The sequence below is a fragment of the Mytilus trossulus genome, chromosome 13, assembly GCF_036588685.1.
Source record: "Mytilus trossulus isolate FHL-02 chromosome 13, PNRI_Mtr1.1.1.hap1, whole genome shotgun sequence".
NCBI classification, from domain to species: domain Eukaryota; kingdom Metazoa; phylum Mollusca; class Bivalvia; order Mytilida; family Mytilidae; genus Mytilus; species Mytilus trossulus.
This window is the reverse complement of record NC_086385.1, coordinates 11,253,542-11,272,133: the sequence shown is the minus strand read 5'-3', so window position 1 is coordinate 11,272,133 and position 18,592 is coordinate 11,253,542. Positions and strand designations below refer to the sequence as shown.

General features: G+C 31.9%; 1 protein-coding gene across 1 annotated transcript; it reads right to left on the bottom strand.

The window, feature by feature from the left end:
• Positions 1-609: 609 nt before the first annotated feature.
• Positions 610-17,207, bottom strand: LOC134694078 (uncharacterized). Its single transcript, XM_063555072.1, has 6 exons — positions 16,985-17,207; positions 14,771-15,012; positions 13,708-14,296; positions 8,563-8,622; positions 1,201-3,756; positions 610-656 (listed from the first exon to the last, which is right to left on the bottom strand). Exons 1-6 carry the CDS (start codon positions 17,205-17,207, stop codon positions 610-612), a joined length of 3,717 nt encoding a protein of 1,238 aa, XP_063411142.1.
• Between the last annotated feature and the right edge of the window lie 1,385 nt (positions 17,208-18,592).

Here is an 18,592-nt window from a genome sequence, read left to right as displayed (position 1 = left end):
AAACGAAAACGGTTACCCCCTTTTTATTTCATTTTCTGGTGTTATTTTACAAAATCCATTGTGTAGTTTAATTACGTTCACTTCGCCTTAAGCTGCTTAAATATTCCATCCACTACCTTTGAAAAATAAACACAAAATGTTCTTTATCAATATATAAAAAAACCAGATGTGAACTAAACACTTTTGCTGCACCTGAGAACTAACAACCATGTCAACAACCATGATAATTAGACAAATAGGAGGACATTTTGAAAAATATTTAATACAGGCACCATGCCTTTTAAATTTTCATTTTTGGACCTTTTATAGCTGACTCTGTGGTATGGGCTTTGTTCATGATTGAAGGCCGTACAGTTACCTATAACAGTTAATTGCTGTGTCATTTTGGTCTCTTGTGGAGAGTTGCGTCATTGGCAAATATACCACATCATCATTTTTTTTACAATTACTATGACTCATACATAAACTGATTAGTAATATACACTGACCAATTACATGCATATATTATCAGTAATGAATAACATACACTCCGTACATACATTGAAAATTTATAACGTTCAATACGTATATCGACATTTTGAATACGCTCTATTTATATGTCTATCAATTTCACACACTCCAAACATCAACTAGCCATGCATGCATTTCAATACTTTCTGTAATATATAAATCAATTGCAGACATACCCTGCAATTCTGGCCAAATATTAATAGCAATGTGTCAGTCAAGAAACATTATTTACACAATAAGTTTTTCTTTCTACAAAATTTGACTCAAAAATTATATTGAAATAATGTTTCTTTTATATATCACTTTCTTGAATCACGTAACACATATGAGTCACATATGTTTGCAAAATAAACCAGAACAATTGATGCCATGAGAAAATGTAAAAAATAATAAATACTGTCCAGGCATATATTGTAAACTAAGATTACCCCTATATTTGTGTTGTATATTCTGATACAATTACGTACATAACTAAATACACATAATTCCTGTTTTTCGTTTCATCTAAGTTTTAACTCAATAAATATGTAATAATATGCATGAAATGTTTTTATAATGATACAATTCTCACATTGTAACAATATTTTCCTCATTGTACATTTCAAATTTATATAATGTTTACTTTATTGTTATACTTTTTATTTAAGTGTTCCTCAAAAAGATCTACTATATCTGTATATGGCAATTTACGGGCAATTTTCAGTGGTGTCTGTCCTTGCTCATCTGATATTCGAACATCTGCATTAAATGCGAGTAATAGTTGTACAGTTTTAATGCGACTTGCATATATCTTAGAAAATGTATCTTCAAAATTTTCAATATCAGAAATACTATAATTATATGACTTTTCCTCTATGGAACGACGAATGCTAAATGAATCATTATAACACGCCATATGTAAAGGTGACCGTCCATATTGTTTTTCACACTGATTGACATCAGCATTGTTGTCGAGTAACACTTTCACGATATCTGTAAATCCTCCTTCACAGGCCACATACAATGGAGACTCCCCGTCAGCTGTACACTGATTGACATCCGCATTGTTATTAAGTAACTTTTCTACTGTTTTTTTATGTCCCCTCTTACATTCCAAAAACAATGGAGACACACCATACACATTACACTGAGACACATTAGCGTTGTTCTGAAGTAACAGGTCTACTATATCTGTGTATTCCCCTGCACATGCCACACATAATGGAGAAAAACTATTCTTTTTACACTGATTCACATCAGCATTATTCTGAAGCAACAGTTCTACTATATCTGTATGACCTCCTTCACAAGCTGCATAAAATGGAGATTGACCGTTATCATAATTGTTCTGACGGATCAGTTCTTCTGTTATTTCATATCCTCCTTTACAGGCCGCTTCCAATGGAGACTCACCTGACTTGTTACACTGACACACATCAGCATTGTTCTGCAGTAACAGTTCTACTATATCTGTATGTCCTCCTTCACAGGCTACAAACAATGGAGATGTTCCATACCTATCACACTGATTGACATCGGCATTGCTTTGAAGTAACAATTCTACTATATCCCTATATCCTTCTTTACAGGCCACATTCAATGGAGAATACCAACTTTTATTCAGCTGATTGAGATCAGCCTTGCTGTGAAGTAACAGTTCTACTGTATCTTTATATCTTCTTTTACAGGCCGCATACAATGGAGACTTACCTGACTTATTACATTTAGATACATCAGCATTGTTCTCTAATAATAGTTTAGCTACAGCTGTATGTCCTCTTTCAGATGCCTTATATAGAGGGGAATTTCCTCTTTCGTCTGTTTTATTCACATTACATTTAACATTAACAATCAGAAATTCAATAATATCAAAATATCCCGTATTTACTGATTCTATTAAAGGAGTTGTATAACATGTATAATAGTGTTGATAAAACGTATATTTTAGAGAACCATGTTTTATTGTTTTGCAACCTTCTGTGTCAAGCTTCATTAATACTGTGTTTGCTTCCTTTTTCTTTTTCAAAAAGCTTATTAACTTATGTCTAAATGTCTGACTAATTAACTGGTAATTATTGAATGTACTTAGAATGACATGTTTTGTTAAGTCACATAACAGTCTTTCAAAATAATCGTCTTCTTCGTCTTTTAATAATACAATTAAATTATCATTTTCATGGACTTCAGTTACAGATTCAAAGATGAAATTATCCCGAATTAATATAGCTGGAGCATATTTGATAAAATATTCTGTAAGGTGTTGTCCACAGATTACAGCTGCCATTGTATATATTTTGTCATGTATCATTCTATACTCTGTTCCTCTCAGTTTTAAGTAGGTGCCATTTAATGTTGAAAAGGCAGTTTTTATAGAATTTCGATGCTTCTGTTTGCTTAAGTCCATGTCAAATTCTTTAACAATGTACTTAAGTTTGTCCGTTTTCATGTTCTTCCTTTCTGAAACTGATCCTAATTTGAGCCAATCTGTATCGAATCCATCATTAAAAACAATACAAATAACAAGAGCACAGAATTGTTCTTTGTTTTCATGAATAATGTTATTTATATTCTGTTTAATACTGATTAAAGGAGCTGTAAACAGTTTCTTCACTTCCTCAGATGTTTTGTCTTTTGACAATTTACAAAGCAAGGGAAAGTAATCAACGTTCTCCGTGACTTCTTTTATACTGTCAATTATGTCATCTGGAAGATACTTGTGCAGCATGTGCATTCTTTCTTCTTCCAGCAGACACAACTCGGGTGATAATAAATTGCATTCTTTTTTTGTGAATAATGTTATACGTTGAAACTGTGCTTCTTTATATATATGCAGTCTACATGACAGCAGTAATTTTGGACTTGATACCTTTGAAACCGTTTTATTATTTTTACTTGCAACATTTTTTTCTGCAATTTTAAATATTTTCTCAATTGTTTCTGAATAATCTCTCCATGTCTGTAATGTCTGCATGTTGATTGTTTCCTTTCCACAGATGTCATCAACAATAAACACTTGTTTTTTGTTTTCATTATAATAATTTATAATGTCTGTTGGTCCTGTTAACACAGGTATTATCTCATATTCCAAACTGTCACGTAAGTGTAAGGCAGCTTGGTGAATGTTTGAAGTTTTGCCACATCCCGAGCTTCCTGTCACAACAATACAGTTATGCAAGGGTAGAGATTCCAGTATGTGACGTGTTGCTCTGGTTTCCAAAAAGGTAGTTTGATCTTGCTCCCATTCTTTGACTTCTTGTCTATGGTGAGCTGCAAAGAAAAGAAAGAATAATGAAAGGCGAGTTTGTAAGTTCAATTTTGATCTAGAATCAAAAAGAAATGTATCCAATTTAAAATACCTCGCTCTCTGAACTAATTGTAACTGACAGTTTTTCAGCTCATGTTCCAAGCATAGGAATACTATAAATTAATATTGTTTGACTGATACAATGTTCTTTGATAAAATACATATATTTTGAAATAGAGTGAAAATTTGACATATCAGCCCTGCTCATCTCTATAGTTTAATCAACCAACAGTATGTTCTTTAGACAAAATTTTACGACAAAAGAGATAATTTCAGCTTTACAATTGTGAACTTTCTATTTCTAAGTAGCAACATTCCAGAAGCACCTGCATACGGGGTATATATCTCCCAATTGATACGATATTCCTGTGCTTGCATTTCCGATCATGATTTTCTTGATAGAGGGTTGATGCTCACAAGGAAACTATTAAACCAAGAGTTCCAAATGGTTGAAATCATCCCTTCGTAAATATTACGGACACCATCAAGAGTTGGTCGACTGTTATGGAAGAACCCTTTCACAAATGATATCGGATATGTTCCATACGTCGTACCTAAAATCCCCTTACCTTTCATGCATGTGACCTACCGAATTAGACTATTTACCGGATTTGTTGTCACATAAGCACATGCCACATGTGGAGCAAGATCTGCTTACCCTTCCAGAGCACCTGTTATCACTCTAGTTTTTGATGGGGTTCGTGTTGCTTTTTCTTTAGTTTTCTATGTTTTGTCGTGTATAATTGTTTGTCTGTTTGTCTTTTTCATGATTAGCAATGGCGTTGTCAGTTTTTTTTTATCGATTTACGAGTTTGAGTTTAGTCTCAGATGAATGATTTTTTTATAAGTTGTTAGTGGTTTTGAACTAGCTGTCAGATAACTGCGAGTACTCTCAGATCTGTTAATTGTGTCTTCTTGTGTCGGTATATAAGTACCCGTCCAGGTTCACTTTTATTTTTTGTCTATCCGATGAGTTAAGCCTTTTTTAACTGATTTTTATAGTTCATTTCTTATGTTGTACTGTTATACCACTGTCCCAGGTTAGGGGGAGGGTTGGGATCCCGCTAACATGTTTAACCCTGGCACATTATTGATGTATGTGCCTGTCACGAGTCAGCAGCCTGTAATTCAGTGGTTGTCGTTTGTTTATGTGTTACATATTTGTTGTTCGTTCATTTTTTTTACATAAATAAGGCCGTTAGTTTTCTCGTTTGAATTGTTTTACATTGTCTTATCGGGGCCTTTTATAGCTGACTATGCGGTATGGGCTTCGCTCATTGTTGAAGGCCGTACGGTGACCTATAGTTGGTAATGGTTGGGTCATTTTAGTTTTTTGTGGATAGTTGTCTCATTGGCAATCATACCACATCTTCTTTTTTATATTGAGTGCCCCTCTGGTATATTTCGTCCTTCTTTTAATAGGTGGAGCTTAGCCTAGCATTATCAGATGAAGCAAGACATTTTAACATGTCATCCTTGAGTCATGCTAACCAACAATAACTTAAACTCATCTATTTGGAGGGCAATATAGCAATTTATTTTTAGCTTCAACTAGGCAGAAATTTTCCTTTACAAATTTCCATGGCACTCCTATAACCAACATGTCAAATGATCGTCCCAGATTAAATATGTTAAATGATCTAGGAAACTCTTCAACTTTGGACTATATTGGTCACAACTTTTTTTTATCTGAGCGTCACTGATGAGTCTTAGGTAGACGAAATGCGCGCCTGGCGTATTGAATTATAAGCCTGGTACCTTTGATAACTATTGGTTATTTGTGTTGATGAATTACTGCCAAATTGATGTATAATCCACATAGTTTGTGTTTATAGTTAAATTGGTTGGATAGTCATTTTGTTTTTGTGGTCTTTGACAACACATCACCAGAAGATTCAATTTTTATAAATATCTAAGAGAAATTCAGGCTTACTCTGCAATTTAAATATATTTCCAAGGGACATTTCTCTTTTACAAATAGTTCTTGAATCCTTATTTTGGAACATTTGAAATTATTAGTATTTTTTTTAATCTGGAAAGAATTAGATGTTTAGAGCACTTTCATTTCTTGGTATGATTGATATTTCCAAGGCTATAACTTTTATACAAACAAAATCATCATAACTGATTTTCAATCTTGTCTCAACCCTGGCAATAACTGTATGCTTAAGAATGCGTAACAATGTAATTGTCAATATAATTGATATTTCCCAGGGCCTAACTTACATTCAATAGGTAATCAGCACTGATTTTCGAACTTTTCAAAGCGGCTGTTGTTTTAAAGCTTCGTAATCAATTTCTTGAAAATATTTCAATAATTGTTCATATGACTGGGCTAGAGTACTTACAATGCAATTGTTCATATAATTGATTAATTCAAAAAGCTTAAGTTTCGAAAAATTGGGCAAAAGGTTGTAAATATAAACTTTAAAATCATGTTTATAAGATTCTGTCATAAATTCAATATGTAAGCCCTTACAACATATGTCGGAGGGACGCCCGGTATTTTTATGATCTATTTAAATGGTGGATATTATAAGAAAACAATAATTCTTCGTACTTTATTTGACCTTTTAAACATTTTTTGTTCGAGCGTCACTGATGAGTCTTATGTAGACGAAACGCACGTTTGGCGTAAATATAAAACTTTAATCCTGGTATCTATGTTGAGTTTATCTGTGAGCATTGCATGGCAATCCATAATCCCCTACTGGTAAAAAAAAACAACCACTGAATTCTTCACACAATTTACATAAGAAAAGGAAAAACATCCTTAAGGTCATTATCTTAATATACATGATATAATGTTTTTTACAAATCTTTAAAAAAAATGATTTATTTCCTTTGGAACAGAAATCCAGTGCTTTAAATTTTTTTTACAACAATTTAACTTTAGGGAAAGTCAGAAAATGAGTTATATTCCTTTGAACAGAAATAAAGTAATTAATAAGTATTCCATCAAAAATTTAACTGAACAAGGAGAAAATCTAAACTCATGAAAATCGAACTTGACCTGTAACCTTTCCATGATAAAACATTACATCAAATAGTAAATCAATATATTCAAGAAAGAAGATAAAAAGTCTGGAAAACTGGTTTGCCGGACTGACGGATGAACAAACGGACAGATAGAAGAACAGACAGAGTGCAAACATCATGTCCCCTTTGATTTTGTCAGTAGGGGACTAAAAATGTGATTACAATGAATGATGACTGATGAATTATTTATATATTCTTGTTCATAACATTTTCATTCAATCTTAAGTGAGCCAATTAATCAGATGACGTGCTGCCATTGTACTCCTTTAAATATACAAATAATATTGATCCTGATTAAGGTTGACGCATATAAATCATTACATGTGCGTGCAGCATTGCATTACGTTGCAGTGCATCAAACTTACATGGTAAAATTCATTTATTTGAATCAATATTGGTTTAATATAAAACAATAAAATTTAGAATGGAAATGGGGGAGACGTCAAAGAAAGAAAATAGCAATACATGTTACATAAGTTGAGCAAATATTCAAAGACAATGAACCATGACTAAGGTACATGGCAAAAGAATCTCCGTGTAAATGAGATGTGCCAATGTTACGGCCAATTGCATTGATTGTGTAACTAAATATCGTTGTTTAGTATTTTATTAGCGGAAATGTGAAGGCATTATAAGGTTAGTTAAACTACCTTTCTTTCAGAGTAGAAAAGTCCAAGAGATAACCATCTAACTAACTAAACTTCTTAGAAAGGAGGGTAGAATACCTTACCTAATGATGACTTTACGGTTCGGGTAGCAAGCAAGCTAACAAAAGATATAATCTTTACCTACATACTCAATGCAATCGTCTGTAATACAACTGCATACCAAATACCATTTTGTTAAACAAATATAAACACAAACATTAAATTTTAAACTATGTAACAGTTTCAAAGTCAACAAACCATGAAGAAGGGGTTGGGGTATAAAATTTCTTTTGAAAAAATTCTTGCGAATTGCATTCCAAACATCATTGACTTATCATAAGGAGTGGATATTGAACTGAACTAATCACAAATTAATACATGTAAACTAAGAAAAGTTTCAAATTCGATAGACCATGACTGAAGGGCGGGACCAAATATTATCCATGGCATACCTATAATGCTTCTCTTTAAACTGACCTAATTACTAACTAAAACATGTTAACCAAGCAAAAAAAGACCATGATTGAGGGACAGAGGGCATAGTTAGGTTATCTCCACGGATATGAGATGTGCCAATGCAAATACAACTCCATACCAATTATTATTGACCTAATCACAGAATTATACATTTTTGGCGCTGCCGCCAACGGTGGAAACAGCATACCTATGTCTGCAGAGCCAGCTTGATATGTCCGCAAAATGATGTTTAACCATGAACGAATGGGCGACTAAAAACACTACATGCATAATTATTTCAGCTCTGAATTGCGGATTGTGTTTTATATATTTAACACTGAATATTTCGTGAAGTAAAATTTGTTTTTGTTTATTATTTCGAATTGTTTCTTTTTGTACAAGTATGTTGGTTCTGAAAATTGAAACTGAAAATTTAACGCAACCTTCAACAATGAAGTACACATTTTATGACTGATTGGGGATCATTTTTCAACCTCAGCAACATCTACCAGTTCATATGCATGAATAGCACACACTATATAATGTAAAACCGTACACATATATATCAACTAATGCACTTGCGTGATTATTGACAATAGAATCTTAGTAAATTACAATTAATCATACCTTGAATATGTGGTGGAATATGATCTCCAACTTGCTTTTTTATTTCTTCTTTCAATGTATCTGAAAAATTAATTTAGTTTATCAAGTTGCAATAGATCATACATTTGTTTATGTTTATTCTATCTTGTCTGTCTTAAGTCCTAATTAAGCACCAGTTTTAAATAAAATTTCCGTTTCAATGTACTTTTTTGCTCTCCCTTTTCTTCGGTGTTTTATGTATGTTTTTGTTTGTTTGTTGTGTTTCATAACTATCGTTTTTTATATGAATTGTTTTGTCAGAAATGAGGTCGTTTAATACTTTTTCCCATCCTTTTATAGCTTACTATAGGGTGTGGATTTCCTCATTGTGGAATGTCATACAGCGACCTAGCTATAGTTGCTTTAATTAGCATTGTTTTGACTCATTATGCAGTTGTTGGCAATAATATCCCATCTCCTTGTTTTTTCCCTAAATTGAAAAACTGAAACTGAAATTAATTGGTTTACGGTAATCAAAGTTCATTTTTAACTAACGATCCATTGTTTCCATTGAATTTTCTAGCTGGACACAATTTTGTTTATATAATGTTTGGCATATCATTTTACATTTCTTATTTGAATAGTTAGTTTGTCGAACCTGTTTTCTTTGTTCTTTAAAAGAAACCAGGTTGTGATCTTGAACTTGTTACCTATTTTGGTTTTGATGTTAACACTTTATGGGAACAGTTGCACACAAATAGTAATCATAGTTATCATTGGACTTACTCATGTGTCTTTTCATTATCCTGAAACAATTTGTATCTTCAAACCATAGGGTTAATATCCAAGACTGAATATTAACCTCATCGAACTTAATCCTTTGACTATCAGATTGAATTAGTAAATACAAATATACCTTTATAATCAAGTTTCATTAAAATATTGAAAAACAGATATATTTCTTAAGTTGTATGTGTTACACTCTTCATTGTTTACTATATAAGAACTGTGCGGACTCCTTCATAACAATTAACTGCCCAAACACAGTTTTGGATATGGACTTCTTAAATCGACACTTTATCACAAATCGATTGACGATATAACGTGTCTGTGTCATAAGGTGGTTCATAGCACTACAGAGATATATTCTGAAAAATCACCTGAACGTTCTTACTTTACTGAACGTCCTTGCTACTTACAATTATATCTAAAATGAACTTTGCCCATTAGAAACAGAGGAAATTATTTGGTAAGAATTTACAAAAATTATCAAATTAATGAAAATTGTTAAAAATTTACTGTGAAGGGCTATAACGCCTTAAGGGGTCAATTAACTATTTTGGTCATTTGACTTTTTAGTAGATCTTACTTTGCTGAACATTATTGCTGTTTTCAATTGATGTCTATCTATATTAGTATTCAAAATAATAACTAAAAAAAAACCGGCACAATTGTCTTTTAAAACTACCAATTGTGGGGCAGCAATTCAAAAACCGGTTGTCCTATTCATCTAAAAATTTCAGGGCAGATAGATCTTGACCTGATTAACAATTTAAACCCTTGTCAGATTTGCTCTAAATGCTCTGAGTTATAAGCCAACATCTACATTCTGCCCCTATGTTCTATATTTATCCATGGCGGCCATCTTGGTTAGTTGGCTGGGTTACCGCACACATTTTTTAAACAAGATAACCCAATGTTTACTGTGGCCAAGTTTGGTTAAATTTGGCCTTGTAGTTTCAGAGAAGAAGATTTTTGTAAAAGATTACAACAATTTATGAAAAATTGGTAAAAAATCACCATAAAGGGCAATAACTCCTTAAGGGGTCAACTGACCATTTTTTCATGCTAACTTATTTTGTAGATCTATATTTTCTGTTGAACATTATTGCTGTATACAGTGTATCTCTATATATAATAGTATTTAAGATAATAACTAAAAAAGACAAAATTTCTTAAAAATTACCAATCCCGGGGCAGCAACCTAACAACCGGTTGTCTGATCTGAAAATTTCAAAGCAGATTTTGTAAAGGATTATAAAAGTTTATGAAAAATTGGTAAAAATGACTATAAAGGGCAATAACGCCTTAAGGGGTCAACTGTCCATTTTGGTCATGTTGACTTATTCTTATTTCTTACTTCGGTGAATATTATTGCTGTTTACAGTTTAGCATTCAAGATAATAACTCAAAAACGACAAAATTTAATTAAAATTAGCAATTTAGTGGCAGCAACCCAACAACCGGTAGTCCGATTCATCTGAAAATTTCAAAACAGATAGATCTTCACTTGATAAACAATTTTAACCCATTTCAGATTTGCTCATAATGCTTTGGTTTCAGAGTTGTAAGCCAAAATCTACATTTAACCCCTATGTTCTATTGTTAGCCATGGCGGCATCTTGATTGGTTGGCTTGGTCACCGCACACAATTTTTCAACTAGATACCCCAATGATGATTGTAACCAAGTTTGGTTAAATTTTGCCCATTAATTTCAGAGGTGAGGTTTTTTGTAAAAGTTAATGACGACGGACGCCAAGTGATGAGAAAATATCACATGGCCTTGTGGGCCAGGTGAACTAGACATATCACATGAGTTTCTTTTTTACCAATATTTTTTACAAATGCATTATATATCTATCTCTACCATAATATGTAAAACAAAATACATATAACAGCACTCCTTTTTGTCCTTAGTGGCACTGTAAAGGCCTTTAGTGCACTAACATGACTAAGGAGTCCTTAACAGTGTTTAGACGTACCGTTTACATTTACGATTATAGACCAAAATGCAATTTGAATTTTGAGATTTTGAGAAAAATCCAAGAATACAATTTTTTGAGGAACTAGCAGTCCTATATTATTAACTCTGTCTCTCCAACTAAAATTTCTATGCCATACATTGCTATTACAATAACCAAATGACCCTTTCATGAAATCAAAGGATATGAGTTTTAGATATAGAAAAATATAATGGCTTGTTGATTATGGTTGAAAGAAGTCAATTTACAAGGCTGCAATACAGATATTATAAGGTACATAATTGTTGTATAAAATCTAGACTTTTTTCCCATGGCAGATCAAGTGTTAACTATCTAACTGTTGAGTATATTATTCAAACTCCATTATTGATATGTATTCATTACCTAGAAAACCATGTATTTGATGCTGATTCTTAATTCATTGAGCAATTTCGTACTAGTTGATAGTTTTGTTTTATGTTGCTATGGTCTTTCAGCCACTTAAATTAAAGCTAATACATTTTTTTATCATTTTCAAACAAATTATAATTTTTTATTGTATGTTAAATTACATAAATTTAAATTAAAATAGCAAAAACTGTCATTTTTAATGAATTTTACCAATTCTGTTGTCATGGTATTAACAAATTAAAAAAAAATCCTGTTTTTAATAATTTACTATATGAACTTTAAGATGCAATTAAAGTTTACAATGAACTTGTCTGCCCAAAGTCATTTTTTTGAATTTAAAATATAAGATTTAAGCTATTTTCAGAAATTGTCAAAATACAGATTTTTTCACCTTTTTAAATACCATTTTAGCCTTATATATATAAAAGAAATTCACAACCATAACATTATAATATCAGCTTCAAATAATGCTTAGTTATATGTTGACCTTTTTTTTCTTCTTGGAATTGTAATTATAATGAAATTGATGGAACCAAAAAGTAGACAGTTTCCAATTATCATGTCTGATTTCATCATAAATTCATCAATTTTTTCGAAAGAGTGTGGTTCAACTTTTATGAAGTTTGTATATTTTGTTAAAGAATCAGATTCAATACTTTGTCAAAAGTAAAGGAAATCAAACGAGTAAAATTAGTTTTATTCCTGGTGTTTGGTACGACCTTAACTCATTATAGACATGTTTTCATGTTCTTAGATATTTAGAACTTTACCAGTAAGTTATATGCACAATTTGTAAGTATAACAATTGTGTCCTATTCCAGCATATGACATTTTTAGTGAGTGAGGATACGCATTGTGAATAATGCATGCATATCATAAGACGTGAAACCCAGTCAACCAACCTGTCACATATCTTTTGGAGTTCATGAAATTCTCTCAGTTTCATGTTTTCAACCTTGTTTTGTATCTTTTTCATGGATTTACAATTAAAACAAATTATACCACACTTATATTAAACCCAAGTAATCATAAAAGTCAAGTTACGACATATGTATCAATTAATTTTAAAAGTCATATCGTACTTATATTTTAATTTTTGTTGAAATCATAACACAAAAAGGTGTTCTCAAATTGTGTTACTTTTGTAGCTCAATCTTAGTTTTTTTACTACATCCGTTAACGGTGATCTATAGTTGTTAAATTCTAGGCAATATTGTGTTTTGTATTGAGATGTCTCATTGCAATCATACAACAATCTTTTGTTTTTCTATATACATACCATTACTGATTAAAATACGAATTGAAGAGATTTGTTTTTAATGATTTCGTTATTCCGACTACAGGGGTTATCACACGTCAAACTTGTACAGAGAAAAGATTACTCCTCCCTGGAACCCAAACTCTAACGGTATTACTTCATGCATTGTGTAATCAACTAATCGATCAAGGAGCTCGAAAATTAAACAAAAGTTTGTTTTAAATAGATGCCAAAGGTGCAAAAACATTAAATACAATACGAGTTTGGGGACCACCCTGTTTCCCATTTTTTTCCCATTCCAATTGTAAAGTAAGGTAAACTGGTTTTGATATCGTGGGTACAGTTACAATCTCCTTTTTTAAATTATTTGTAAAATATTTTGAATGGGAATTTGTTAATTTTTGAAATTGTAAATTGAATATGTAGAAATGTATACTAGGGGACTCTAGCTTCCCTTTAACAACGATATGAAAAGAAATAAGACATTTGTATCGATACATCTTATTTTGATATATATGTAAGATTGTACTATATATTCATACGGATTAGGTAAGCTATTAAAGCTTTGAAAAGTAACAGTGTATGTCCGCTACAATTTTATATGGCAGAAGTTAGTTGCACCCTGCATGCCTGATTATTTCGAGTAAAATATCAGAGACAAGTTAGAACTAAATGTTAGGGCAACGCGTTCATTCGTCATATGTTTTAGCTGTCTAATTTAAAATTGCGCATGCAAACGATTATATCTCTTTAGTTTTAAATTGATAAACATATACCTAACTTGCTTTTCAGGCTGTCAATGTCTCTCTGTATTTCCTGAAGAGTTCCAGAACTGTTCTCAAGTGCTGCTATTCTTTCTTCGTGTTTGGTCATATCAACTTGAATAAGACTGCACAATGACTGCACATTCTTTACAAAGTCTTCTTTTTCGCTCTTACTTTCTATGGCAATGGTTTTGATTCGAGTGAATTGTAAATTTAGAGATTGTTGTAATTTCTGTAATTCCTCTAAAACTTTTTCAATACTTTCAACTCTTTCATTCATTTGTACTTCACTAGTATCCAGTCGTTCGGATAACCTATCTACGTTTTCTTTACATTCTTTATACTCCATTTCAAAACTATCTTCTTTAATTTTCATTTTTTCATCAAGAGTTTCTGTTATCTGTTTTAGTTGCTTCTTTTCTTGTACATCTTTGTCAATATGTGAAGAAATGTGTTTCAACTCCTTTTCAAAATTAGAAACTTTCGTGACAAGTTGTATTTGTGTTGACAACATTTGTACCATCGAGTTATCCAGCATCTTTGTTTTTGCATCTTTCAAACTCGCAGCAGTAGCAAGTGAATTATCAAGACCCGTAATGGCCTGAAAAAAAGAACGATTTACAACTAAATTGTATCATGATATACACATATATCGATATTGAGTTCAATGCTTCAAACAAACAATAATATATGTCAAACGATTTTTATTTAAGGGAAATAATCCCTTTCAGTCTCATCAAATTGTTTTGGTCCAATTACAACTTATGCGGATTCTAAATTGCTGATCGATTTTGCTTCTTATATTTTCAACCTATCTAAAAAAAAATTAAGATTATCATGACTACAGGCAAACAAACGGTCAGGAATATGACATTTGAAAAGGTCTTAACTTATCAGAAGGATACAACAAAGCACAAATACATCGATCAAAACACGACCTTTTTCAATGCCACGATACAATTATCGACATATTATAAAGCCATGCATGTGCATATGTATATAAAATAACCTTGTTTCTCGAGTGCCACATATGCTCTTAGTTTTATTTGTTTTACAGGTAGTCATATATAAATACCTGTTCTAATTCACTCCAGATTCTCACAAAGTCTGCATCAGGTAATGTGCCATCCTTTGAATGTGACACCAGAAAGTTTTTATGATATTTCAAGCGAGCAATGTTTGCTCCGTCACTTTTGTCATGAGGAGGAGGTAAATTGTCAAATCCAGTTGGAGGTTCTGTCACCAATGGAGGTATGTTACGTAGTAGACAAACGATTAATGTCATGTCTAAATCTGCTGAAGTAACTATTGTTGGTCCTGTAAAAGAAATGCATAACAGTTTAAACAATAGCTATATTTGATTTATGCATGAGCAATATTCAGGAAGAAGCATCCTTTTCGATTCTACCTGTGCTAAGCTAACCGTCAGTGAGACTGTAATAAAAAAATATATGTAAATGACTATGGACAGATATGTTAGTGTTTTGTAACCGTTGATTGTCTTTTTGATTTTTTACATGGCGTTGCCAGTTTGTTTTGTGTTAAAATAGTTTTTTTAAGTATCTTAATCCCTTTTTACGATGCAATTACTTCATTGGATATCTCTTCTTCATTCATCAACAGTAAGTACCGTAATTACATCTGTAGCCTTTTTTAAGTTTTTTTTATATTTGCAGTTGACTGATGAAAAAGAAATCGTAGCTTATTGTCTACTGCACGTTGTAAACCTGTCTGAGTTCAAACACTGTTAATTAAAAATACTAGGACCTTATATTCCATAGTAAGAGGTAGCTTCTTTGTACACTGTATATTTTGCATGCATATCAGTGACGTCCTTAAAACGTACGAGTTATGAATTGTAGTAAAAACACAAACGTCAACTAACGAAATGTCATTCATTATCAATTAGAATAAACTGTTAAACCTAGCTTATTTATGTTTAAAATTTGAGAATACCGATAGGAGTAGTGCGCTTATATATTTTTTTTATGAAGATGGATTGATTATTGTTTGCCAGATTAACGATTTTTATTAAGCAATACATGATTGATTTTAACAGAAAACAATCAAACGCAAATCCGGTAGTTTATTTCTGTAATCATTGTTGTTTGCATGAGTCGAAAGGAATTAGATCTAATTTATAATAAACGAAAAAGACAATCATGCAAATACATCTCAATACACATTTGATCATGTTTGATACGTGTTTTTGTCTTTTAAGTCAAGTTTAAATGCTAAACAGTATGTTGTTTTATAGTGCTGTACCTTGCAAGGTTTTTGTCATTTGGAAGACTCGGCACTCAAGTTAATTACTTTTCTTGTCAATTAATACATAACAAAACATCGAAATCAGATTAATGCACAAAGATGCACAATGACTTATGAAGTAGAAACAGAATTGTTAATTTCAATAATTCAACAAAGTCATAAAACGGATTTAGACGATCAATTTGCTCAATTTGTATTCGAACGCCGTACTTAATTTACACTTTTAATTGTCATGTTATAGTCCCTCAATATCAAAAGGTGAACATCAATATGCACTTTTACACCCAAAAATGCAACAGCCAAATAACAAGTTATAAATCGGAGACAATTGCAAGATTTTTTACTGCCTTTTTGTTATGATGGTAAAGAAACAACATTTCATCCTTTTTTAGAAATCTGGAGTTTTAACTTGTCGCTGGACATAAACAAGAATTATATCATCCATCACCACAGTTTTACGTTAATTTTTCTCAGAAACATTTTTTGAACAGTTTATGATTATTTTTGTACTAACATTTTAGAGAAATATTCTACTTTTTCACTTAACTTCTGAAAATCTGAAAAAAATTGTAATGTTGAATTTGAATCAGAGATCTCTAAATTAAAAACAATGCCCTCTAAAACAAGATGATCAATTAGACATTTCATATTCAAAAACTTTATGTCGCTGCAAAAATCATAGAAACAAACTCAGACCTTTGGTGTTTACGTTGAAACTACAAGTACAACACATAGAATTATGATTAAATCAGTCCAGCGTGCTTAAAATCTCTAAAGCCTTTAGTCATGGTAAATTGCGTTTTACTAAACATTCAGTTTTTTTTTGTAACTGGAAAAGAAATGTTTGTTCCTTGCTTGAAACCAAGTGATTGAAATCTCTTAGAAAATTGTCTGGCGAAGGAAACAAAATATGTCATTGTCTTTGAAAATGAATTCGTTATCTCTTGTGAATTAGCCTGATTCACGATACATAATATTCCATATACATTGATATTTCACACGTTTCCTCCTTGGAACTTACCTGGTGGAGGATACAAAGTATCCCATTGACTTCGATATAGAAATCGTTTCTTCCTAGGAGGGGGAATATACAGATCTTGCAATATAGCCTTATTTCCTGGTATATTTAAATCAGCGGATAAACTTGGATGTAACTTATCAAAGAAATTTGTAAGTGCTCCAGTGGCTACTCTGTAGTGTAGATACACAATACGAAGAAAGTTCTCCTCCTCTTTTGACACCATGTTGTTCAATATTCATAAATCTAAAATTACAGAATACAAACAATTTCAAATATAGCTTATATAATATTTAACGCCTTTCAATTCTAAATCATTCAATGGGAAAGTTTAGTGGCCTACTGTCAGATCTTCAAAATACGCGTGGGTTACATTTCTATAGTACCATTTTTTTGTCATTGCTTTAGTTGTTTAAAATATTATGCACATGACAAAGAAGGACTTAAGATACCAGAGTGACAGTCAAACTCATAAATCGAAAATAAACTCACAACGCCATGCCTAAAAATAAAAAAAGACAAACAGACAAACAATAGTACACATTGCAGAACATACAAAAACTAAAGAATAAGCAGCTCGAACAAAGGATGTACAGATATTTGTTCCCAATCAACAAACAATATTATGTCTGTTGCTTACCCAATTCTATTAATAAATCAAAACTCTGAACATCTTTAAGGGAGGTTCAGATATATCTAAAGGAGCAGCATATTGAAAAAAAGAAATGAGTCGGTAGAGTTATCCATAAATAAAAGCACCGAATAAGCTAGAATATAAATTCTGAGTTGAATCTGGTCAGGTAAATTGTGTTTATGGAAGCAAATGTCTTCAGAAAATAAAGTTTAAATACATTTTAATTTACCATAGCGTTTTCGGAATTTTGTACAAATATGGACTTTACAAGCGCAAGGTTACATTAACTTCTGTCGACAACCATAAAGACATCAATTTGTTTTTATAGATGTACGTTTTCGCATAACAATTGAGTGTTTTCATACTTAAGATTCGTTTACATCAAATAGAGCCTATTAAAAATTTCTAGATATATTTTCAGAGGATATTTAATGTGTTAATATGATGAGGTGCCAATATGCAATAATTTTCTTGAATATTATGCCCGGGTATTATCAATCAGTTCTTTTAGAAACAATATTCCATCTCTATTTATTTTTCAGTACTTCTATTATTTTTCGCCCTTTTTTTTTTAGCTAAAGTGAGCTTTTCTCATCACTTTCTGTCCGGCGTCCGGCGTCGTCGTCGTCGTGGTAGTCGTCGTCGTCGTCCGTCGTCGTTAACTTTTACAAAAATCTTTTACTCTGAAACTACTTGGCTAAATTCCTCTAGACGCTTGTCAAAAACAAGAGGATCAAAGAAGCCAGATTATTTAATTTCACTTTCAGATATATTGATGATGTTCTTTCCATAAACAATCCGAACTTTTCTGATTGCATTCAATATATATACTGAACGACTTTAGAAACGCAACACTCATTTTGTTGATTTTTTTTACCAAATCATTTTTGATTCTCTTACAACTACTTTTCATGCTTATCATGCTGCTTTCTCCTTACAAAAAATCAAAATCTGACTTACCTGTGGTTATTTAACAT